The 26809-nt window shown below is 38.2% G+C and overlaps 4 protein-coding genes across 5 annotated transcripts; 2 read left to right on the plus strand and 2 right to left on the minus strand.

The window, feature by feature from the left end:
• Positions 1–901: 901 nt before the first annotated feature.
• On the minus strand, positions 902–2595 carry LOC103933833 (probable E3 ubiquitin-protein ligase RHY1A). The gene is made up of 4 exons (XM_018644140.2): positions 2451–2595; positions 2065–2352; positions 1666–1781; positions 902–1381 (listed from the first exon to the last, which is right to left on the minus strand). Exons 2-4 carry the CDS (start codon positions 2224–2226, stop codon positions 1057–1059), a joined length of 603 nt encoding a protein of 200 aa, XP_018499656.2. The 5' UTR covers positions 2227–2352; positions 2451–2595; the 3' UTR covers positions 902–1056.
• Positions 2596–4265: 1670 nt separating this feature from the next.
• On the plus strand, positions 4266–4799 carry LOC103933868 (histidine-rich glycoprotein-like). Its single transcript, XM_009343566.3, has one exon. The coding sequence runs from the start codon at positions 4266–4268 to the stop codon at positions 4797–4799; it is 534 nt and encodes a 177-aa protein (XP_009341841.2).
• A 4821-nt stretch (positions 4800–9620) lies between these two features.
• Positions 9621–15871, plus strand: LOC103956063. The gene is given in 11 exon segments (XM_009368005.2): positions 9621–9964; positions 10282–11588; positions 11590–13384; positions 13473–13660; positions 13788–13859; positions 13944–14096; positions 14196–14359; positions 14438–14585; positions 14812–14934; positions 15049–15136; positions 15247–15871. Coding segments are annotated over 10 exon segments (4206 nt in total). The 5' UTR covers positions 9621–9964; positions 10282–10283; the 3' UTR covers positions 15417–15871.
• Positions 15872–18183: 2312 nt separating this feature from the next.
• LOC103955935 (homeobox protein knotted-1-like 3) lies at positions 18184–21219 on the minus strand. 2 transcript variants are annotated; one of them, XM_009367848.3, is made up of 6 exons: positions 20529–21219; positions 19872–19992; positions 19085–19275; positions 18874–19005; positions 18642–18778; positions 18184–18536 (listed from the first exon to the last, which is right to left on the minus strand). In XM_009367848.3, the coding sequence occupies exons 1-6, from the start codon at positions 21024–21026 to the stop codon at positions 18533–18535; spliced, it is 1083 nt and encodes a 360-aa protein (XP_009366123.2). In that variant the 5' UTR covers positions 21027–21219; the 3' UTR covers positions 18184–18532. The 2 variants fall into 2 exon arrangements, with proteins under 2 accessions (XP_009366123.2, XP_009366122.2); XM_009367847.3 differs by having other exon boundaries at positions 18184–18544; positions 20529–21218.
• Between the last annotated feature and the right edge of the window lie 5590 nt (positions 21220–26809).

Genomic DNA, 26809 nt, shown 5'->3' on the forward strand with positions numbered 1-26809 from the left:
TTCATGGTGGGGAGGTTGGATGGATAGATAGTGATATGTAGTGCAATTACATTCATTCACAAAAGGGATTGCACCTCTTAAAAATTTGTATTGGAGATCACATGTTGGTTCAATAATTTGGAAATCATTGTAAATTTTGGAATAATGCTCAACTCTTTACTGTAATTAAAGAGTTATTCCTTATGTAGACTATGACATATACTAAAGTGACTTGCAAGAATAAAAACTGAAAAAGTTTGTTTATAAAAGTCAAACTGTGATTTGTTTGTTATGAGAAACGCTACACATAACGAGTCAAGCATTTTTTTGAAAGATTTGTGGAAGAGATTTGATGCAACACGAGCATATAAGGATTACAAACGTAAATCCTGAAGAACAAAGGTTTTTGGAATCCATCATAGATGGATAAAATTGAAAGGTTGTTTGATTATTTCTTGAATTGATACATTACATTGGGAGCCAAATGGCTTAAAAAGACACAAACACAACCCCTCAAGAAGCTCAGGGTCTTAGTAAATTAAACGACATGAATGAATCCGGACAGAAATTGAAAAGTCTGAAATTTATTAGACTTTAAAAATGTTGTTTTGGGAGTTTAAACAACCTCGAATGACCTTAAACACGACGGGCTCATATTATAACCATGAGTCTTGTTCTTCTTGCGATTCTCCTCAAAAATGACATATTACGCTCAAATCTAGCACGAAAATATTTTTTATTACTTTTTATGTCGTCATGTTGATTAAATCTGATATAGCCCGACTTTAATTCTTCTTTCCAAACTCCTCAACATTTTATTTGCTTGATATTTTTTCCTCGGAATTCTTGTCCTACATCAAGATTAATGTGTGGAATTATAATCTCCCACTAATTTGCATAAACTATTTACTCACACAAAGACTACTTGGCAACTATTCACTTTAACAAAAACATATGGTAACCAAACAATTAGCATCACAAAGTTAATTGTTCAAACTTCAAACCAACTCTACAACTGCAACTGCAAGCTCAATCTGTATTTTTCAATTTGCATTTACCAAATTACCAATACAGTTACTAGGAGATAATCTCCGTTCTGCAACAGGGGCAATGGCCATTGTTGTGAAGCCATGGAACCATGCAACCAGAGTGGAACCTATGGGCACAGGGCAGGTGCACCAGGGCCTCACCTGGCCTGAGCCTCTCCAGGCAGACTGCACATTCATCCTGGTCCGATGACTTCCAGGTCAGCTTTGACCAGCTGAACTTCTTTGACCCACTTGTACTACTACTACTACTCTTGTTTGCTCCGTAAACTTCTTTCTGCAACTCCCCAAGCACCACAGATGATCTTCCTCCTCCATCCACACATTTCAGTCCCTTGTTACCACCATTAGTATGCCTAAATTTATCACAAATATAACAAAACACATAGTTAAAAAATATCGAAAATCGAGAGACAAAAATAAACAGGTATTGCAGAAGGAGAAAGAGTGAGAGGAAATTTATTCCCCTCGCGTATGTTAATGCAAGAACCATTATTGTTAAGAAATTTTATGTGCATGAAGGAACAATTGTTTCTTCGATATTGTCAAGAACGCATCAATAACATGGATATCGAGGCATTATTGATGTGTCAGCAACAATTTGTTTCATAGCCGGACCACATATTGGTAAATTAATTACCTTTTGGGTTGTGGTTTTCTTTGTGTTCTCAGTCTTTCATCTAATCTCCCCTTGGCTTCTCTGGCTTCCACTCCCAGCTTCTCATCCATGTATGCTTGGTTCAGTATGCTTCTTTGCTATTGTGTCCAATAAATTAATACTGTTATTAATGGAGAACATGCAAATTGAAACAATGATCATGAAAAATAATCCATACAACAGGAGAAAATTATATTTGCTTGTAATTTAATCGGTAGGATAGCGATTTTCACACTCCAGTTTCTCGTTTCTCCTTCTGCGCTCTCTTCTTCTTTTCCTCGATTGATTCTTGTTTGATTCATTCATTTTCGAGGGTAAGAAAAATCGGATGCTTCCAAGAAAATAAGAGCGCGAAAAACACTTAGAGAGCGATAGAATTACCAGTGAAGAGGTGGGGGTGTGGTGAGAATCATGGTTGCTAGCATACAAACAGAAAGAAGACCGCCTGGTGCTGCCATGGATGCCGCCGACACACGGTGACTCTCCGCTCTGATGGACTCGTCTCCTCCGAGCGCATTCCACACCAGGAAGCATTCCAGCCATTAATTTCAACCTCCAAATTACAACAACTCAAAACCCGACAAAGAAAACGAGTGTAGCTCTATATATATATGTATATATTTCTCTTATAAATGATCCAGTTTTTCCACCATGAAAAGCTGCTTGGTCCTGAAATATTTTCCAAAGAAATGAAGAAGAAGAAGAAGATGGAAGTTAAACAATAAGATGGAAACAAAATATGGTGGCAGACAAAAAGGGGTCCATACCATTGATGGTTGTATATACAATCTGCATCAATCATCTTCATCTCTCTCCTCTCAATTATGTATGAGTGAAAACCGTTAAAGTTTCAGAGACGGTTCAACGGCCTACTACCGGTAAAACAAAAATAAATAGTGTTTACTGCAGTCAGGTGGAAAGGTTGATGGAGTTTCAGTGCAACTTAACCGAAAGGTTCAACCAAGTACAATAGGTGTGCGTCGAATGAGACAGTGGTGCTGCGTGTTGCTAAGAACTGAAAACCTGGCACTTATTAAGGGACAAGGGTGAGCCACGTGATCAACCAAATCTCTTCTTGTAATGTTTCTTTGGGCCTTCTAGTAAATAAAATGTCTTTTCTTGGCTGCACCAAGTGAATGGTTTTGTTGAGGACTTCACTTCTTCTGTGTTTCTGTTTAGGTAAGGAGAAGGGTAGTGAATTTGCACTTTCTTTTATGCACTCTTTCAATGAATCAAGTAGAATTAAGGGGGGGAAAAGTTTGGCTTCAATGAAACAGGTGTTTTAATTATTAAATTACATTTCATAAATGTGAGTAGAGCAGTCTGACCAGCTAGATGGTCAGACATTCTCACAAGTGAATGAGCTACATTATATGAAGGTATTATCGGGTCTCACGTAAGTCCAAACCCTAATTCATGTGGTTTCATTCATTGTGATAATGAAACGTCTTTGTCCTCATAACCTGAAAGTCAATTCGATTGTACACACAAATGACGTCTTACCCCACGTATAAAATCGACTCTTTAAAGAAATTATATCTTAAACGATCAAATTTATCAATAAATAATATCAAAATTGAATAGAAGTGAATCTTTTTCAAAGTTAAAAACAAGACATAATCTGTAGAGAATCGCAAATGTCAGGAGCGAGTATATTTTCTCTCAATAAACAAAACAAACGTATCAACCCCAACCCCACTTCTACAATATTTTATTACACAAAGGATATGGACAAAGATCGTATCATGTGAGGAAGAACACACACACACCAAGGGTTCTAAGGATCATACAAACTAATATTAAAAGACACTTATTTTTATCTTTATATACTTCTCTAAATTTCAGCTATTGGATCGAATGAATTAAAGAAGATTAATGAACAAAAATTCAAATGGATTGCATATACTCAAATCTTCCTTTATTTGGTCCAGCAGTGTGATATTCTAAACTAATCTTAACTTATAATAACGAAAATTCGAACTCAAGTACCAAAAAAAAAAAAAACACATTGTCCTAATCAACTCGCTTAACGTAAATGACCCTTTACCACAATAATGAAAAGGTGTTGAACCTCTACATGACGGCGTGTATTTGAGCCCCGTCAATGACTAATCTAACAAAATCTATCGGTTGACCAAAAAAAAAAAAATCAACTCGCTTAACCACATTGGCACCAAATCTCATCTCATAATCACATGGTTTTCTTAATTGGGCAACAAGAAAAACTAATCACATCACCATAAAATCTATGCTATGTTCAAGCCCACATTCCGATTTTGTATTCGAGCCCAGCCCATATGTCATGCAAATGGACCACAATATTAACCTTCAAATTCTGGCCCAACATGGTTTTCAGATTTATCGAAAGGAACAAAAAAAAAAAAAAAAAAAAAAAACCCTAATAAGCGATAATCTCTGAACAAAGTCAAATGACCAGAAACCCCAAAAGCATCCCATGAACTCCGGAAACCTACGTGTCCTCATCCGTCATTGCACCTTCCCCACGGGGCCTCCTCCTCCTCCCAAATAAAAACACAAATACCACCACCACCACCCCTCACCTCTGCACACAAATCAAAATAATGGAGAACCACCACGAACCCTGCTCCCCAAACTCCCTCAAACAAAAGCTCCGCTCCTCCCTCTGCATCATCCCATGCTTCCCTACTCCTAAAGCTCACCACCACCGCGCCCTCACGGCGCCTCCCACTCCGCATGAGGCTGATAATGTCAGCCTCGTGCAAACCTCCTCATTCTCCCCTAATCCTCGGTCCTCGCGGTCTAGGCATCATCACCACCCCCAACACCATTACAACCACCACCACCACCACAACAATCATTACGAGTTTGCAGAATTGAAAGACAAGTGCAGAAATTGGATTGGGCGCATGCATGGACGTGGCAATGGCCATGGCCGCGCGGGGCGGAGGCATCATTCAGCCGATTTCAAATATGACGCACTCAGCTACGCCCTCAACTTTGATCACGAGGAGTCCAACCTCGAGGATGACCCGCTCTTGGGATTCTCCTCCCGATTGCCGCATTCGCAGCCTCGAACATCGCAGGACTCTGTGGCTTCTCCGCCTGCGTCCAAGGAGATAACTGCCTACAGCTAGCTTATGATCCAAAGGCAAGACCTCAGCAATTAATCGGTTCTTAATAATTAATTAATCAGTAGGCTTCGTAATACACATAAACGTAAATATGGTTTGTTAATTAATTTTCATGGGGGTGTACATATATATTGGCACGGTTACTAATGTTGCTATGTTTTTTTAACTTCAATTTATTTTTCTTCAAACTTTTTTCTTTTGCGAACGATCAGTTCTGAATTAGGTTAATCTGTAGTTTGTATTTTGACTGGGAAATTTGGGAATGAATGCTTGCTGTCAAGTGTGTGTGTGTATATATATAGATATTGGGAATAACTTAATTATATATCACTGGATCATCACAAAATTTCAAATCATAAAGAAATTTAATAGAATCTGAATGAGTTTGCATGATTAATTTCGCCCCATCAATTCGATTTGCAGAAGTTCCCAGCTTGTATAGTTAATTACAATTGCAATTCGCATGTACCTTCTCTATTGCTCAATTTTCACGCAATAATGCATGCATGCATGTACGCGTACGTAGTCGAACCGAGGCCCAGTTTTGATACGGTAAATAGTGAATGAAGAAGACGACCACACTACGAGGGGGCGTAAGTAGTGAATGAAGATGACGATGCCCATACTACGAGGGGCAAATCCAATGAAGGAGAGGGGGCACATGAGTAGTTTAAATGGCTAATTCCCATACTGTAAATTATTAAATGGCATATGGCGGGTCCAAAATGTTAAATGGCTAATGCTCATACTCTAAATTGTCTTGTATTTAAAATAAATAATAAAGAAAAAAGAAAAAAGAAAATAAAAAGAAAAAAGAAGAAGATGGCCTTTCCAGGATGGTTAACAACATTGTAAAGAAATAAAGCAATGGTTTTTATGGGATCGATATGCTATTTTAAACTAATTTAAATTGTGAGGATAAATATATTTAACTTAAGTGCCTAACATCATAGGAGAGCACATCCGTTCTTGTTAATGTTGCTACTCTCTCACGTCTGCAAGAACTCGTGATACTTTGACAGCAAATAATTAAGCAATTCCTGCAGCTGTAAAACAAGAAGCACGCACCATGAGGTAGATGATGTCGAACAACTAAAGAGCTAGCTAGTAGCTACTTCGATTTTGTCCCGGCCAAATATGTGGCAGTTCATTAGATCATGACCTTCCTAAATATTCCTAACCTAGTAATTAAACATGAAAAATGCTAAGGAGATTTTCTCTCAAAGTGGGATTAATTCTTGATGAAATCTCTATCATCTCACGGTTAACAGTTTAATTAACGTCAATTTTCATGCCAACATTATAAAATATTATATCAAAAACATGAGATGACATAGAGTTAACAGAGAATTTCACTTTAGAGAGTTTCATTAGCATTTCTCATTAAACAATAAATAGCAATTAGTTAATTAAATGCACTTGCACTTTGTTGATCCTTCTTCTACGTTTGTTGTAATATTGAACATCATCGGATTCATCAACATGAGATTTACTAGATACCTAGGAGCCTAGGATTGGTCAAATGTACAGATTAGGAGAAATCTATGCTAGCTTAATTACTGTTTACACTACTGATTAGCTTGCTAATTATGTTCTGAATTCTCCCACAAAGGAACAATATGATACTCTCTACGCTGCAGCCAATAGGGCATATTGCGCGCGCGCACACACATGTTATAAATAAAACAATGCAAGTTGAGGTCTACTTTCCATCTCACACAATCCCACAATTAATCAATTATTTTCTCAAGAACTGTTAGAATTAGTCGCGTTTAATTATCCGTCTTTATAAACATGAATGACAAGAATCAATCCTGCATAAAACCGACAAAGCATGGCCGACCAGGACCAATTAGCCCATGCAAACACGACTGATTCCGGAACTCATTTTCTTCTCTACGTACATATCGTTGTCACACCTCTATTATCTATAGCAAAATGATTAGGGTGTTTCAAACATAGAAGGATACAAATACTCAAAAATGCAGGGTTTCACGTCCTTGTTGCTTATTGGAGGAACGACAACTTAACAGGTGTAGGATTATCTACTTGCTAAAGACGATCGAGCCAAGTACTATACATATCTCTTTCTTTTACCTGACTTTCAGTGCGCATAGATATACTAGAATCACATAAGCATGATGTAATATCGATTGGTTAGTCGGTGTACTTTTATAATACCGACATGAATTTGTTTGACTAATATCGTTAATTTGGTGCTGAGCCTTTCGGTGTAAAGTACTTAGATGAAAAATGTCAAGGTCCAGAATAATAAAGCTACGTTGCTCGAAAAGTTACCAACACATACTGCCGCTTGATAGGTTTGGAATATCGTTACATCGGTGCTCATGTTGTTAGAAAAGTTAATTTGGTTTTTTATTAATATGTAAAGGTATATTCAATGGCGGATTTAAGATTCTAACTTCAGGTGGTCCTAATCAATGAACATTAGGCGCTAGTCTAGAGGTGGGCCAAGGCCTCCTATGCGCCTAGATGGAGTATAGGCAGAGACATAGGTAGGTTAGGTGGATTTAAGTAAAGTTACTACATATTATACAAGCAAGTGCCTATTGACACTTAAAAAATATGTACTTGTATTGAGAATTTAAGGTTTATTATTCGATATATAACATAAAAATATCAGAATTTTTGCTTTAGTAATGAATTTGATGGTAAGAGATGAAAGTGATTGGGACTACGAGTTCATAGTACATTATGAAATACTTTTCAAAAGTTGTATGAATTTATAGAGCACTTTTAAAAGTAACGGTGTTAAACATATGATATAAAAATATTTGTTGAGGGATGCACCATCCGTTTGCTAATTAAAATGCTAGGGTTGCACAACTTGATGGGACAACAATTAAAAAAAAATGAATGTTAGTCACTTGGGAAATGGAGAGAAAATTCCTTCTTCTTCATTCTAACCAAGGTCCAAGCAAAGCCACAGTGGTCTTCTGTTTTCCACTACACGCTCACACCGTTGGGTGGTCTTTAGAGGTTCTCACATGAAACCGCGTATGGAAGTTTAATTCACTTTTTGTTTTAATATCAAGCAAAGGATTTGGCGGATCTCATCCAAACAAGTAAAAGACTTGCTGATGTTAGTTTCCATATTATTCTCTCTTTCCTTTTCTTATAAAGATTTATTCCTCTTTGATGTCGAACTTTTTATACCTTTAAAAAATTATAAAAAACGAGGAAAATATATCTCATATCCTCCCAGTTTTGAGAATTGAAAATCTCTCGGAATCTTTGCGTTAGAAAGCCAAGGATTAAGAGATTTGGGTTGTTAGTATGAGACATTCAGACGCTTTATTTGTGTGCAGAGTTAGTATGATGAGTTAATAAGGGTTTAAAACGATTAGTTCTATTTCTTAGAATTTATACTCTCGGACAGAGAAATTCAGAGGATCGCAATTCCAGTTTTGATGATGTGTCATCACCCACCGATTCGGTGAAAGTCGAAAATGTCCTTCAAACGGTCGATATGAATCCAGAAAAATATAGTGAACCAAGAATAATCCAATTATTGTGAAGTTGCCCTATTCAGACCAGGAAAGAAGTTAGCAATTTCGGGATAAATACAAAAGTTACGGTAAGTTATAGTATACAACAATATGGCATGCATTAACTTAATTATTTCTTACTGTAAATACTTTAGTTCATAAGAATTACGGTAAGTTCTATCGTCGAATGTAGACATACATTTTTTCTTTTAATAATTTACTCTTAAGTATGAATAGTTACTTAAACAAGTCTAGGCATTTTTTCATAATTTTCAACCGTCTATGAATCATTAGAATAGTGGCTTGTCGTCCAAAGCCTAGACAAGACCTTGATAGCACTAGGCGGAATTTTTAAAACAGTGGTAATGCTTTAACATAAACTCATAACTTATGTTTATCTTTTTTTAATTTTCTGATGGCATGTGTTTAATATTCCTTACTTTTTGTATTAACAAAAAATTAAATAAAATTGAACGATTGAAACCTAATTAGTAAAACAATCATGATTTATATTGACCATGATCATGCGATCAAAGTAATTAAAGATTGATCACGAACAAAAATAAGAAGTTAAGGCTTTAATTAAGTTGTGATTAAAATAGCATGAGCAGTTAAAAAAAGTAACCATAAGTAGATACGAAATTACTACCAACAATTCTATCATAAAGTATTACTTAAATAATATGTTGCATAATATAATTTAATGTAGTATTTGAAGGACCTTCCAGTATTTTAGTTTTGTATTTGTCTTCTCCTACCTTGCCACAATGTCGAGAAATTTTTAGGTCTACCGAATACATAGTTTGGTACATCAAGTCTTATTATATTAGTAGTTAAATTATTTTTAAATATTTAATTATTTGTATTATAATACTTGATATATCAGTCTATATTCTTGACATATTAAAAAATTCTTGACAAGGCCATTAAATTCAAAATATTGAGATAATATATAGAAACCACAAAATATATATATATATATATATGTATGTATGTATGTATGTATGTAAGAAGTCTTTAACGGAAGGGATCCCATGACATTCTCTTAACCGTTAGATTTTGCTTTAATGAAATCTTGTGATTGAGATTATGTGGTCTGTGATTTAATCTCAACTACATAATTTCATTAAAATCAAATCTAATAGTCAAAAGGATGTTCCCATTTTTTTTTTTTAAATCGGAATCCTTTCCCTTAAAGGATTTATATATTGTTTGTATATGTCACTATCTCAAACAAAGTACTCCTATGTTCCCAACAACACATAATACTACACTTTTTTACTGATAGATCATAATCTTGCATGAAACATTCCACGTGGGTTCCCCCGTCACCTTCTCTCTTCTCCCTTCTCCAAAGACTTCAAACCAAAAATTTTCTCTTACGCCACTCTGCCATTTTATTCACAAACACATCATTTTCCCGAGAAAATATTCAACGATGGATGGAACAATAAAAAGACCAGATTTTTGGAGCGAGAAAGTGCCAAGGAGCTCTTTAGGGGACGCTTGTCACTGTGAGCTTTGATTCCTTCGGAGTTTGGAAACTGCACTCCACCGACTAGGACTCTCTCTCTCTCTCTCTCTCTGTTTTTTTCTTCTCCCCCACCTTATCTCTTCCACACACTCTCTCTCTCCTCGAAACGCCAACGCTTCAATCTGGTACTTAATCTCTCTGTGTGTGTGTTTTTTTTCTTTCAATTATCTGTGTTTATTGCCCCCTGTTTTGGATATAAAGCTGTAAAATTTTGTTATAGTTTGGTGCAATCTGGCTAGGGTTTATAGCAGATGATTAGAAAAGCTTCAGTACTTGAATTAGAATTAATAAAATGAAAATCCCAGATGAAAAGACCTTAGCTTTATTGCAATCCAGATGAAAATATTTTAGCTTTATCGAATTTTGATCGTGGGTTTTCTTATTTACGGTTGATTTTGCAGACCCTTGATTGAATTTTGAATTTTTTTTATATTAATTGTAGATATGGCGTTTGATCAAAATTCGTTTCCCAAGGAACTGAGACAGTTAAATGTAGCTCGAACTGTGGCCGAAGAACCCCGCATTGCGCAGGCTACTACAGCTGCTCGAAACCCTGATGGATTTTTCCCTAGCCACCTGGTTCGTGAAGTTAATAGCCCTCGTTCAATACCTGTTTTTTACCAAGCACCGGTTGCCTCGGAGGCTGGGCATGTTGGCCTAGGGTATGGAAATGCCGTGTCGGGGGTGCCCCCGTGGTGCCCTGGCCCCCGCATTGCTGTGCCGGTGGGGCATCCAGGTGTGAACCCTGCCGTTGGTGTTGGAATTGGTTACAGTCCTAATTTGGGCAGTCGGGTCGGTGGAAATGATGTTGATCTTGTAAGCTGTGCTACTACAACAACTGCTTCTGGGCCTTCTGACTGTAGTTCAAATATGTTTAATAGGAGTGCTGGCAGTGGTTTAGATCATGGAGTTAATGATATGGCAGCTAGGATTGGTTATAATCCCAATTTAGGAAATAAGGTCAGTGGCAATGTTGCTGATCAGACTGGGAATGATTCGACATCGGGGTATGGTTGTAATGCCAATTTGGGCAATCGTGGCAGCGGGACTGAACAAGCAAGTGATGACGGTGGAGAAGATTCTGTGTCTGGGAAGAAAATAAAGCTTCTGTGCAGCTTTGGCGGAAAGATTTTGCCCAGACCAAGTGATGGAATGTTGAGGTATGTTGGAGGGCAGACAAGGATTATTAGTGTTCGGAGAGATGTGAGCTTCAATGAGCTAGTGCAGAAGATTGTGGATACATTTGGGCAACCTGTGGTCATTAAATACCAGCTCCCCGATGAGGATCTCGATGCACTGGTGTCGGTTTCATGTGCTGATGATCTTGACAATATGAAGGATGAATATGGGAAGTTGGTCGAGAGATCTCCAGATGGTTCAGCAAAGTTGAGGGTATTTTTGTTTTCTGCTTCTGAAGTTGATCCATCTGGTGTCGTACAAATTGGGGATTTACATAACAGTGAGCAGAGATATGTTGATGCTGTCAATGGGATTACGGATGGGGTGAGTGTTGGTATCGTGAGGAAGGAGAGCAATGCAAGTGCAACTTCAACTCAAAATTCTGATTTTAGTGGAACTGATGTTGTTGATAACTCAGTTCCTGGTCAGGGGGACAATACTGGACTTCCATCACCGGGCAAGTTATCACCGAAAGGGGATTCAGCTACTTCTCATGATGCTAGTACAAGGCTGGTATTTGTGGATCCTAAGCCTGCAATTTATTCTGAAGTTTCTACACTTCCAGTTGGTCATTCCTGTGGTTAAGTCTGGGCCTCCCCAAACACCATCTTCTCATCCGGAAGGTGAGTTAGAAAGATCTGTGCCTGTTACAGTATCACAGCAGCAACCTGGAATTGGCATTTCATCTACTGCTCCTTATCTGCAAACTTATGTTGGTCCTCGCCAAGAGGTTATGACATGGGCAGACCATATCCAGCTTCCTCCTCAGATGGGTTTCCCAAGTCCTCACCTATTGGGGACTGCTGGTCCTGTATTCACCAAACAGCAATACGGTGATAGTATTGCTGGCATCACCCCGCATCACTTCATTCCTGCAGCACACATGACAATGACTCCCTCGTCTTCTCATGTTAATATAAGACCAAGTGTGCTTCAGCCATTGATCCATCCACAACAGACTCGGTTGGATAAGTATGCAGGCGAGAGTACCTATGTTCCCAATGTCGTCCAGCTTCCTGCTGAACAAAGCTATAATTCCTATCAGGTTCAAGTACCCTCAACAACAGCAGGAGGTGCTTACGGATGGCATCAAGTTCAACCACCGGAGCATGTGATTTACCATGATGCATTGGTATCTCACCAACAGGTAGTGTATCCCGAGAAGTCCACAAAGTTCCAGGACTGTTATATGTGTCAGATAGCATTGCCTCATGCACATTCTGATACTGTGGTACAGGTTCAGAGAGACATTGGCGGAAGCCCGGTATCTGATTCAAGTCCAACTTATTATAGTCCTCGGCTGGAGGAGAATTTGCGAGCTCAGCCGATGAACAGGGGAGAAGGTAATTTTGGCCAAGGAGTTGAGGCTCGACCTAGGGTTCAAATTCCAGTAGATCCTTGTCTCATAACATCTCATTCAGATGTGACTGGCCTCTCTCAGATTTCATCTCCACAGGGCGTTATCCAGAGAGGAGGTGATGTGCAATCACCAAATGGTGCATTCATGGTCGGTATTCCTCAGCGTTGTCAAGACGATGTTGTTCAACAACATCCAATGCCATTTCATTACCAGGTTAAACAGGAAAATTTAGGTAACGATCCTTTTAATCAAGATGTACCTCTTGTTGGAGGCGCACCTGTTGAAACTTCAGAATGCCTGGTTCGTGAATCTCCAACTGCATATGATAATCTGAGACAAATCGACGGGAGGATGCAAACACTCAGGATAAATCCCACTGAGCTTTATGTTAATAAGGAGCATGGTGAATCACCTTGGGATATACCTAGAATGGAAGACAACGTTGATCACAAAACACCACAAGTTGGGGGTAGAGAGGTGGCTGTAGATAACATCGTTGACAAATTTGGCAGGAATCACTTTAACTCAACCGAAGTACTAGCTTCTCCCCCTGCCGAAGTCTCACATGGGTATAGTTCACAGCCAGCAGAATTTTATGATTTAGGACAACAATCTATATGGGGAAATCCTGAATCTTATCTGCAATCAAGAGTTGGAAATTACCAATCTAATTATGGAACCCCTGTTGTTTCTACCCATCTCACTGATGGAATTCAACCTTTTCCTGAATGGAATGATGAGACTATGAGATTGCAGCCCAAGATGGTACCTAACGAGAGGGAAGTTAATACCTCGAATGGTTTCGGTGCCCAGGACTCCTCAAACTCACTGTTCAGCAATCAAGATCCTTGGAGTTTGTGCCAGGATACTCAATTGCCTCCTATGCCAACCAAAATACAATTGAGAAAAGAACCATATACAGAAATGCGAATGGACAATGGAGGTCAACAGCCACCAGGCAATTTGAACAGGGATCTTAGTTCAGAGCATGCTCCGTCGTCCAAAGGTTAGTTACGTGATGATTTGCCTTTACTTTCTAGATAAGTTAATTATTTCATATGAACTTTTCATAATATTTTGCTTCTTTGTCGCAGGATCAGCAGAAGAACAAATAAAGCAAGAACTTCAAGCTGTTGCCGAGGGAGTAGCTGCTCGTGTTTTTCAGTCATCTACGCCATCAGATTCTTACTTGCATGATAAAAATGAGTCTGCTTATGAATCCAATCGAGATGAAGAGGTTCAAAACAATGCTGCAGGGATGCAAAACAGATCAGAAAGTGAGGTATTTAAGAATTCATATATGTACATGTGTGAAATTATTTTATTATTTGTATGTGTTCTCTCCCTCTCTGAAAAAATATTCTAGGCTCTCCTGTTGTTTATCTTCTAACTTCCGCTTTCTATTTTAGGATGTCAAATCCAACTTTGCAGATAAGCCAAATCTTGGTTTTCCAGTAGCAGATGGCCTAGGCCGGTTGCAGGTGAAAAATTGGTTTCCATTTATATGTATTGTGATGTTGTGATATTACCGTGTAACATTGACCGATTTCTTATTCTTTTGGCAGATTATAAAGAACAGTGACCTTGAAGAGATGAGAGAATTAGGTTCCGGAACTTTTGGTACCGTTTATCATGGAAAATGGAGGGGCACTGATGTTGCAATCAAAAGAATCAATGATAGGTGTTTTTTCGGGAAGCCTTCAGAACAAGAGCGCATGGTTTGTCTTTTTGTCGCACTAGTTTCTAAAACTTTTAGCTTTCATTCATTCATACCTCTTTTACTTAATCCGTATGTTGTGGTTTATGTGTTCAAACAGAGAGATGATTTCTGGAATGAGGCCATCAAGCTTGCTGACTTGCACCACCCCAATGTGGTAGCTTTCTATGGTGTTGTGCTTGACGGACCCGGAGGTTCTGTGGCAACAGTGACAGAATATATGGTTAACGGCTCTCTGAGAAATGCCTTGCAGAAAAATGAGAAGTAATGTATTTGCTTGGCATTTTGTTGTTTGTAATTTTAAAGTGGGATAAAAATCTGACACAGATTTAATTTTATCAGGAGTCTAGACAAGCGCAAGCGCCTCATGATTGCAATGGATGTGGCATTCGGAATGGAGTACCTGCATGAAAAGAAGATAGTACACTTTGATTTGAAAAGTGACAACTTACTTGTCAATCTTCGAGATCCACACCGCCCAATATGCAAGGTAGTGCCTTTATTTTGCTCCTTGCATTCTCATATTCTGGTTCATTTTGTGGTAGATGTGATCTTTCGTTTCTTATAATAAGCCACATACTTGTTTAAAATGCAGCATCTTTTTCAAAAACGCACATTTTTCATTGACATGCTTTATAAGATGCTTCTTGTGTAACATACTGTAATTCGTTTACGTGTTTAGAATATTGTGTTCACCGGTTTCTTTCTGATGCCAGGTCGGTGATTTGGGCCTATCTAAGGTGAAATGTCATACGCTGATCTCCGGTGGTGTGCGGGGAACACTTCCATGGATGGCACCGGAGCTGTTGAATGGTAGCAGTAGCCTTGTTTCTGAGAAGGTTTGTGTTTTCTTATTTAATTTATTCTGAATCTTCTCAAATGATTGCCACTCACTTCTTAGACCTGTTTTTATTGCTTAGCTATTTACCCTCCTCTTTTGTTGCATGCAATAGGTCGATGTGTTTTCTTTCGGTATCGTGTTGTGGGAGCTGTTCACTGGAGACGAACCATATGCGGATTTGCACTATGGTGCTATCATAGGTATCTTCTACTGCTCAATACAACTTCACACTTGTTAACAATGCTCGGCTCCTTGAGGTTTTACTCAGATTCGGAGAAGCTGATATCCTGCTGTTCATATGTTAATGCAGGTGGTATTGTGAGCAACACATTGCGGCCACCAATACCGGACTCTTGCGATCCTGAATGGAAATCACTGATGGAGAGATGCTGGTCATCAGAGCCGTCTGAGAGGCTGAGTTTCACTGAAATTGCGAACGGATTACGCTCTATGGCAGCAAAGGTTCCTCCTAAAGGATAGACCCAACCGCAGCAACCCTCGGCAACATAGCCTCAGGTTTGAAAATGGTCTTAGTCAAGTTGCTTCATCGTCGATGTCTCGCCGGCGCCGGTACCCGTGTGTTTCTAGCCCTTGGAAAATAAACTTAATATTTGCCTTGCTTTATAGTGATGGGGAAGTTGTTTTATTGTTTTATAGAAACATTTAGGTCTTATAAAAGTCTCAACTCATATAGATTTTACCTTTGAATCAACTTCAATACAAGCACTTATCATTGGATTGTATTGAAGCTTAATCTCTGTCGGGATAAGACTTTGTTGTTGTTTTGTCACTTTGTACACTAGTAACATATTAGGGTTAAATGAAACATGTTCGATTGGCCCGAGTTGTAATCGAAACAAAGATTAAACCTTGTTAAAGTCTTGAGGAAAATGTAATGTATCCACGAACATGAGTGTTGTGGAGTTATTTGGCTATTTGCAGTTGCACTGAAAAATGAGATCCATAAAGTATAATTGTCTAATGAAGAGTCTAAATTGAACTTCAGAATTGGACATCAAGATCACCTAGATTGTCAGTAACATCTAAAACACTACCATGCCAAAGCTTAATAGATGTGTTTCGGTTTCGGTTATAAAATTTTGGGAAAAACTTACCTACAACGGAAATGTCACTGTAACGATATTTTAAGTCAGTTACACGAGAATATCAGTCCACTCCTTTTGTATTTTGGGCCTACTCATCCCCTTCTCGTCCCATCCGATGAGTATTTGATCGGTCAACCACATGGTCCAGACAGAAGAACTCCTCTAATCACATATTATGTGTAGTTTTCTTTTCACGTGACATTGTATGATTGATTTAAGATTTTTTGTCAATATTGATTACTTCTTATGGGGGATACAGATACTTCCCTATATTTGTTTAGGCCACCATGACATTCCAAACTAACGATGTCATTACAACAAATTAAAATGCCATAATATTACATTATTGATCCAAAATACCACGACGGCACTCCACATGTTTAGGTCCTGTCTTCGTTTATTTTGTTTTGATCAATAGCAAGTCGTCCTTTCTTAGGGCGTGTGGGTTGTGGCGGGGAATGTTTACGGCACTGCGTTAGGGCGCGTATCAACTATGGCGGGAAATGTTAAGATTTGGAGATATTTTTCAATGTGCTCGAAGTACAGAGCGAAAATACCACATTTCATTATATAATTAGAGAAAGTTATTTTTGAGTATCATTTCAATTCTATAATAAGAAGTAGTATTTTGTCCCGTGTTTCCGGCATTTTGAAATCCCTCTGAGATTTGCATTAGGAATTCCTTGTTTTGTTTCCACAAATCTACACCACCCTATCAAATCTTTCCTCGAAAATCTATAAATCCTAAATATTGAGCAACTCTTTCTTTCCATATGTGTGTGTCTATACATATCTCCTGTTTCCTTTTTCTCTCTTTCTATCCCTTTCCCTTCCCTTCCCTTCCCGCCCCTTCCCCTCCCCTATAAATTAACACCCTTCCACTCCAAGTGCAACACAGATTCTCTCTCTCTCTCTCTCGACCAACCGTGCTCATGTCAAACCACGGTTCACTTCGCGAACACAAAACAGATATGGATGTTTCTACTTCTTCTACGTCTTCTTGCGGTTTTCGTGGTTGTTTTAGGACTTCCGGATCACGCAACAACAATGGTCACGAACGCCAGCATGAAGGCGGAGGAAGGCTCAAGGAGACAACATGATGGAAGAAGAAGCTGAACGAGGCTAAGAATAGGTTGTGCTGAAACAAGAAGCAAAAGTAAGCAACGTCGTAAGACATTGATAGTTACGCTCTCAATTTCGACGAAGGTGTTGGCAGGGGAGCCGATGCTACTCTTGGCTTCGCAGCAAGGTTCGCTGACCCTTTTACCAATGAAGATGGTTCCGTAGGCAGAGAGGTTCGCAGTGTTGGATAAATATCAACAATCAATGATAACTTTATATATGCTAATAAATGATGAATGCGAACAACTAACTTAACAGAGTATGAACATGAAATAATATTAAACAGAAAAAACTAAAGATCAAGGTTTGCATTCCGCAATGTCCTTGAAACAGATATTTCGCCCTTACTCAGTGCTTGTAGTTCTACGGACGTCTCCTTCACCAAGATTCAATGATCAAGTTAAAATTCCAGCACCGAAAAACTTAACTCCTGACGAATTTCTTTGTGGATCTCTCAATAAGAATGCTTTGGATTATAGAAGAAGAATTATGTTTTTCTATGTTCTAAATGTCATGCAGATGAATGTATATATAATAGGATTATGCATGTTCGCAACAGGTATGAAAAATGGTTGCATCTGTTAGGAGACATGTAAAAAATAATTAAATAATTAAATTCGAAATTAATTTTCAAAGCTCAAGAAGGCCCAAGGCCCATCTTTTGATAATTAATTATATATTAATTACTAATTAATTAGTACACCCTAAAGCTCAACCTCAAGGTTGAGCCCAATTTCATTCTCTATGGTCCATCACTCTAATTACTATTGGTAAGGAACAAAACCTTATAAAGCGAGAAAACCTTTTGAGAATGGCCAGTGTGAGACAATGAAATTTCTACTCAAAATTTCCACCACGCATAACCGATGAATCACCTTTCGTAGAATGCAGAGATTAGATTCAGTGTCGTGTCTGCTGTCTTGTTTCCATTTTTGATAGGTTTTCTTGCGCTGTAAGAAACAGAACAATCTGTATTCTTATATCAGTTGTATTTTTTGCCTTAAAATTACAGATTCACATTCTTCATAGACATTCTCATTCATAAAAATATGTACAGAAAGCAAGCGTTTTATTTTATATGCGATCAGTATACAAAAAATCTATCTAGATCCACCGAAACGTGGTCCATTAAGGCTACCTGGTTCGAGTTTTTCGTGTTACATGCTTAGAGTTTGATGATATTATGGTACTATAAGACATGGATAGTGTCGGGGTGCCTCGGACTCGAAGCGATCGATCCAAAGATGGGTAGCATACCATTTGAAGGCTTGAAGCTTTTACTGTACGAGAAATATTAAATTCCTTGCTCTCTGTTGCTAGATTTTCGACTAAAAGCATGACATTTACTTCAATCGTTGGTTGTTCATGTCACCTGCATTACTTTTTTTTCCAAATTACACATTGAGACAAGTTTATATGAAGTTTACGAAACAAATTGACTCGAAAAACAACCATATTATGTTAATCGTAATCCTACCTCTTGCGTTTGCTCTTCAGAACGGAAGTCGATGAAATGTTGGTGTGCCAATTCCTTTTTCTTTGATTAATAAACCAGTTATTGATCTGTTTCAACTGCAAGCCTGTTTCCTGCACCAATCTGGCCTTGTCTTCCTCCTATCGAAGCGAAAGAGCGTCTTAATTAGTAGCTATTACAAAAGAATCTGCTAAACTGAAAGCTTCAAGGGGATTATAACAAAGTTCAAACTCACTGTCGGGTAAGGCCACTTGGAATGCGATTGCCACCAAGATTTTAAGACAGAAGTTGTGTCGCCTGGCAGTTTCCCCGCTCTTCTCTTGCGCAGAATTTCCTCTCTAATGTCGACGATCTTTTCCTTGTAACCCTAATAAGCAGAGGTTATCAGCTACACTAATTGTCCACACCGAAAATGTATATATACGCTGTAAGTCTATAGTTCTTACCTGTTTCAGTTCATGCTTCAGTTCCTGCCTTACACGCTCCATTAAGGACCTCTCACTTTCAGTCGGAACAAGAGGGCCAAATCCCATGGTGTCTGGCCCGTCCAGGCTTCCATCATAGGAGTTGATGTCGCTATCTACCTGGTCGTCATCATCGGACATGGTAGCACCCGTTCCTTCACCCGTGGATACACCTGTGAAAGCAGCTTAAAATATTTAACTGTAAACCATCCATAAACAAATGTTGATCACAATCAACAACCAACAACGAGCAATAACAACTACACAAGATGTTTTATCCTATATCTGAATTTATAGAGGCAGGCAGGCAATCCAAAGTGACAACACTAATCAAACCTAAAAGACTCGACAAAAATAAAAACTTCGAGTCAGTGCAATTGCTGCCCTCGTCTTTCCTCTTCATACCGATGAAGTCTTCAACAGCGCCAAACTGACATCAACCTCAAACTCAAAACATTAGGATTCACGATAACAATGGAAACAATGTCGATGGTTTCGCTATTGCAAAATCCCTCCTTTCGCAGATACCTAAACACATAGAGTTAAACATAGTTTTTTCGGGGAAGGGCAGTAAAAGAACAACTATTAGGCAGCTTTATACAAACGATGCTCACATTTAGGACACACCAAAAACAGTTTAGCACATGGGAAGTAACATTCATGTTCTTGTCCTTTGTCCCTGTCTCCTACTTTTCGTACAAAGGAAGCGAAATGGGGAGGAAAGGATCGAGATTTATGGGGCGATCGAAACTAAAGAAACAAAAATTACCTGTTAAGCTTTGCAGAGACTGATCAAGCTCCCAACACGCCATCACTGCTTCCATGGCGTGAACTCGGACATGCTGCTGCAGTTGTTCCTTGAAGGAACAAAGCAAAAGAACATAATTCGTCTACAAAATCACAACGAGCAAAGATCAGATGACGAAAACCGAAAGTTTAACAAATTTATGAACATCTCGACATGTTAGACCCTCAACCAACATCGTAACTAAAGTGTTTTGGTACATAATTACAATGTGACTTGTATAAAGTACATAAATTTATTTAGAGAAGAAAGAGAACACCAAAGTAAGAACTAGGCGTGAGCGGATTAGGCGAGCAGAACTACGCACCAGGATTCGATTGTCTGGATACATACCTAAACGTTTAGACTTAATATTATAGTAGAAATTATAAAGAAATTGGAGAGATCGATCTGCAGAACAAATTCTAATTCCAAGACATGCCACTAATCAAACTACTAATTAAAGGGTTAAGATTCTCCAAAGCACTTGTAAAGTGGAATAATTAGAGAATTAAGCAACATGATTCTTCACTGCCACCTCAACTAATTAAACGACACTCTAAAAATATCCAGAAATTAAAAATGTTTTAAACTTTCAATAATATGGAATTAAAAATTAATTAAGATTTAATTAGTGCTAACCATGAACAAATCAAGTTCTTTCTCATCCATGACTCCAACATCCCCATTGGCTCGGAGCGCCGAGTAGTTGTCGACCACGCGCTGCGACTGCACGAGCTTCTCGTCGATCCTCGGCAGCTGATCGACCGGCGTCGCGATCCTCAAGCACGACACGTGCGCCGACACAAGCTGCTCATACAGCGGATGTCCCACGATGTCGGCCTTGAACCTCGCGCTCTCGCACTCCAACTCGTCTTCCCCCTCCTCCTCTTCTCCGCCGTCGTACCCGCTTATATCCCTCCGGTTCCGATCGCTGCAGCTGCTGCTCTTCCCGGACGGCGATATGACCACGTCGTCGTTTCTCCCCGCGTCGTGGAGGCCGCTGAAGCTGGTGTTCTGCTGGCGGAAAGCTGCGTTGTTGAGCCACGTCAGAGCTCCGGAGAGCGGCGGCTGGTCCTCCGCGAAGGAGTGGAACGCCATTTCGTGAGGGGTCTGCTGGTGGTGGTGATGAAACGCCATTTTTTCGAGTTGAATTGTGAGAAATCAGAGAGAAGAGCTTAAAGCTTATGGCTTTTTCAGTGCATATAGGAAAAGCGCGGTTTGGAAAAGCCAAAAGCGGCTTTTGAGTCAAGAAAGAAGGTGGGGTTTGTTGAAAGTTTGAAACTTGAATGTGTTATTAAGCAATTAAGGAAGGAGGAGTCCTACAGTCTGCAGAGAGTGACGGAGAAGACGACTTTTGGTTGCGTGAGGACCGAGGAAGACAATTGGACGGCCAGATTGATAGACACGTGTCGAAGTAGACAAAGATTTATTGTTGATGATTGTAATAAGTACTCTAGACTAGTAGATTTGCAGCAAGTAGCTGTAGCCTGTAGCTATATATGTGGATAAAGGTGCACGGGCGCATACTAGGCACATTCTAAAACCAAGTACCTAACACTTTTATTAGTATATATATTATCGTGTGACACGTACTCAAAAGTTTTTGTGATCATCGCGCACAAGTTACTTGATGTTATTGTTCTACTTAAATTATACTACATCTGTACATGTATCAATTAACTAATCTTATGAGAATTGGTCCCTAAAAAAAAAAAAAAAACTAATCTTATGAGAAAGTGTTCAAAGGTCCATTTGATTAGTTGGTCGGGTCACCTATATATCACACGTGAATGCTTTCATTGCAAGTTACATATGCGTAGGGTCGAATTGTAGCCAACTACTTTAGAATATGTTTCATTGTGAGAGCATAACTGTCCAGTTGATCAAGTTGTCCTGCGTAACGTTTGTCTGAATTTATTTAGTTTTTATTACTGGGAGAAGTGAGGAACATAGAATGGTTGAGTAACAGTGTGAGAAAGGTATAGAAGCATTACAATAAAATCTCAATAAATGAATGTTCGCGGTCATCATCAAATCTTTCAGCCCCAACTTGGGTCAATGTACAAAGATTATAACCTCGGTTAAATAATAAAACATTTCAATTCATTCTAGTGGTATTTTTTTTTTACTTATAAGTAGAAGGTCTTAGGTTTGATTCTGTCAAAAGTAAATTTGAATCATATTATGCTAACATATTATAGGACTTAGCTTGATTTTTCACTCTCTTAGTGTCGACAGTAACGTTTGCTAAAAAACAAAAACAAAACATAGAGTGGTGAAATGGACATAGGATGTGTTGATTCATTTATTTTAGTTTGGAGTGTTTGGACCGTTTGGTGGCATTGTGGGGTATAATTGCTTCCTACTTCAACCTTTGGGGCTTTCCCTCTTGTCTCTTCCACTAAACTATTTGCCTTGCCCTAACAAAATAATATCTAAATAAGATATTTAAACAATTACCAATCTCTTGGAGCCATATATAGATACGCACAAACACATAGATTTTGTATTGTTGCAAGAAGTTTCTAATATGATTTCGACAGAAGGTGCAGCTGTTGGCATGGTGGAAGGACTATAGACATTGAAATTATACGTGTCTATATTTTAAAAAGACATGGCAGCGATTCATTATTAAGATACTGTTCCTCAACTAGCATCTTATAATTTTCAGGTGTGTAAGAAGTTTCTTAAATGACTTTCGTAGAAGTTCCAGCTGTTGATATGGTGGAGGGAATATAGACATTGAAATTATACATGTCTATATTTTAAAAAGAAGTGTTAGCAATTAATTACTAACTACACTGATATTGTTCCTCAACTCGCATTTTATCATCTTCAGGTGTGAAATTTTTATCACTAAAAACTTGATGTAGCGAGAAATAAACCACGCTCATCATATTTAATTTGTTAATTTTCTGATTCGAGATGTTTAATATTTTCAACAATATATGTTTTAAAAAGACATAAAAATGAAGAAGTTGGTCGACAAGAAAGAAAGGAAAGTATGGAAAGGAAGGAGCAACTTTTCTTTTCTTGTGCTTTAATCCTTGAGATACGCTTGACCAATGGAAGTTTTTAAGGTCAAGACAAAATACCAAGATGTCACTCAATGAAATATTCAATCACAACAAATCTTATGGCAATATCTTGGATAGATTTCTGACTATATTCGGAATACGAGCCGGAATATTATAGGTCATTACATAATTAGAGAAAAGTGTTTTTTTTTTCTTTTTCAAGCGTCCAACTAATTATATAATGATATGTGGTGTTTCGTCTCGTGCTCCGAACACACTGAAAAATATTTCCAATATCTACCATTTTATTTAATAAATTCACATGATGAGTTCATGGTTTAGCACATATATTAGAGTAATTCGTGTGAACTCAAACGATAAGATTGTGGTGGGGCAATTGTGTCTATACTTGAGATTATGTGTTTGACTTGACGCAAGTATATGTTTTTCAAGATGTTAATAATTTCGGACCGAATTAAACTTAGATTTATATGATCTAATCTACCCACATAGGTGGTGAGTGGATTTCAGCCCAATTAGGTTGATCTTGGTAAGGATTTTTTGAACCGTATGAATGTAGGCATAATTACTAAATGGATAGTGATTAGGCACTAATACGATTCTAATTTATTGTGAAAAAGGTGATAAGCACATCGAACACATTCAGAAAATATCACAATGACGTAACTATTGTGTAGGGTAACTAATGTCTAATTATTTAGTAAAGATGGAACATGTGATCATAAATTTAAGATTATGAAGACACTTTTTTATGCAATAATTAGCAAGATTCATCATTAGTCGTAAAATACATACAACGATTATGCACTCTCAATTTAGCTCTAGGTTATTCAAGTCATTTATTTGATAAGTTATTTACCATCACTATTAGAGTTTTAGGATGAAATATTAAGTACGAGAATATGATTAGCCAGTTGATCAGATCACACTAAAAGAAATGAGATGGGTGGTTTAAAAGTTGCACTCAATATGGAGCCGGATAATATCGAGATGCAGTAGAACTTCGTTCTTTTGCAATAGTGCTTAACCGTTAAATTGGTTTAAGTTGTTCTACTCAAAATTTTCTCATCGATCCGAAACTAGGTTCAAGAAGAGGATAATATAATAAATCAAAATTCAAGGAGCGTGCAAATGTGGCTATGGTTGACAGATGTGGGGGAGGTCGTTAGATTTGATCGGTCCATGTAACGACACTGATTACACGGGAGGGACAGTGTACCAAACTCCCCAATCAATGACGTTCGCTTTTCGGACGTCCTCGTCAGAGGTCCTTACCCTTGCGCACAGTGACCTCAAACCCGTACGAGCACACGTGTCGTCCCTAGGTTTCATGGACCACCTGGGAATACACGCCCCATCGTCGGAGAATCCTGTTCGTACAGCTGTAGAAAAAAGCAGCAGCAGAAGGAAGGTGGTGGGGACCACCTGCAGGAGGAGAAACATAAGTGATAGCTGATCGGCCGTAGGACTGAATTTGGCGCTAGCGGATGAAGGCACTGCAGGACCCCTTCACGCCCAGCTGTTCGTGGTCCCCACCCTCTCTATTTGCTTGCGCCCTATTGGGCCGAAAGAGAGAAGGGCTACATCTTCGTCGTTTTCCAATGGGCCTTGCGACTGCGGTGCCCAAGGTGTCCTTTCCATTGAGACAGAAGAATTCGTAGAAGTTTGAGATGGGTCCACCCAATCCAGACCGTACGTTTGTTTGTCTTTGGATCTTGTCCGACCAATTCATCTACCTTCATAAACATCATTTGTTTCTTTTTTCACTTTTTATTTTTTATTTTTTTTCTAAATTATTTTGCCAATTGACGAACTGATTCCTTATCCTTGGAAGGGCCAAGCACAACTTTGATGAAGCCTCCCCTTCTATTTGCTGCAATGGACCGGGTTGAGGCCCAAAAACAGATCCAATTCCAAGTTAAATATTTGTAGCATTTGCAAAAAGAGAAAACGGAAGTGCAAACATCACTCCCCAATTGGGAAGTAATGTTTTTGTATGTAGGTGCATTTCATGCATACATACATACATACATTTTATACATACAATTGGCGTTGCGCTATCCAGTTAATTCTTACACATCCCTTATTAATTTATGTCATTTAATCTTTTTCATTTCACTCAATTCGACAATGGAAAATTGAGGGGAATGTGTGGGAGATAAAAAGGATATGTGGATATCACAACTGTACAACTAACCAGTATGAAGTTGGTTTAAACAATAGCATCTAAGATATCTTCAAACTATAGCATATACCAATGCTTCTTAGTTCTTATCAGTAATGTTCGTTATGCTATGTTGCCTGACTAGGTAGGATGCGATGGTATCTTAAGTCAATCACGCATCGTCACAATAAAATGTTAAAATACACGACAATGCCTGATAGGCTTGCAATACCGCCACTATCATCGAAACGCATAAAGCACAACTTAAGCAGCAATACATTCTCATTACAAAATCTTAGCAGAAACAAGATTTAAGTACAATTATAACTTTAGAAGGCTCTTAACAAAAATATTAAATCAACGAACCAAACAATATTAACAGTTATATATGTTATATCCAAATGCAATGTGCATAAAATGATCAAGGAAAACTCGGAGAAAGGGAAGGCTTTGCCACCTTGAGCTCTCCGCAGTCGCTGATATAAACGGTTTTGAGAGGTTTGTTCCACAGAACTCGAGCATTCCCAGCTATCTCGTCACCTAAAAACTCGGCGAAATCGTTGAATTGCTGTATATTCTCCTAAGGCCTGTAGGTCGGTATGGCATCTATGGCTGTCACAACATCCATACCTAAACAAAGCAGACCAAAATTAATGGGAAATGTTTTCCGCAATCTCGTTTTCTGCTAATGGAGTCCTTCATTTGTTTGTGTGATAAAGGGCTCATTTCGGATTGCTTCTCAAGCAAGCATTTTTGGTTTACAAGCGCTTCTGCTACAAGTACTTTTATCCTAGACACATTGAAATTTTTATTAAAATACAAGTGCTTAAAGAAGCAATTGAAAGTGCTTATCTGGAAGCGCTCTCTGTAGTATCGGGAAGTACTTCCTAAAGTAACTGACTATGAGAAAGTGCTTTCTGAACCATCGAAAGGCACTTCCGGAAGACACTAAACTAGAGAAATGCAGAGGAGAAAAATAGAGTGCGGAAATTAGATACTCAGGAAAAAGCTCGAACCTTCAATTTAGCCATCGGTCTTTCAAGTTATTTATCATCACCGTTAGAGTTTAGAGATGAAATATTAAGTGTTAAAGTATGATCCGGCCGCTGATGAAATCACGCTAAAAAGAAGTGAGATGGGTGGTTTAAAGGTTCCACCCTATATGGAGCTGAATAATCCGAATGCAGTAGAACTTTGTTCTTTTGTGAGAGTGCTTAACCATTAAAGTAGTTTAAGTTGTCCTACTCAAATTTTTCTCATCCGTCGGAAACTAAGTTTAAGAAGAGCATAATATAATAAATAGAAAACTTAATTCTAATCCTTGCCAAAGATGACTTTTAGACTAAAACCATGAGTAAGATCAAAATATAATTCTAGTCCCTTGATACATTAATAACCTCATTTATTAATTACATTTTGATTTTTAATTATTTCTTATTTTCTTCCTAATTTTAATGTATTAATTTTATTTCATTATAATTATAATTTTCATTTTATTTATCGTAATATATTTTGTTGTAAACATTTTAATAAACTAATTTTTGTTATACACTAAATTCCGATGTAATTTGTCTTCTTTATTTAGGTACATTAAATTCACTATAATACATTTCGGTGCATACATTTAGGTACACATATTTCGGTACACTTGTTTTCAAAATTAGGTACATCAATAATAATCTAACTATCCTTTTAATGCATTTCGGGCATCATTTATC

Source organism: the organism of the source record quoted next, unplaced genomic scaffold, assembly GCF_019419815.1.
Source record: "Pyrus x bretschneideri cultivar Hongxiangsu unplaced genomic scaffold, Pyrus_bretschneideri_v1 Contig44, whole genome shotgun sequence".
Lineage (NCBI taxonomy): Eukaryota > Viridiplantae > Streptophyta > Magnoliopsida > Rosales > Rosaceae > Pyrus > Pyrus x bretschneideri.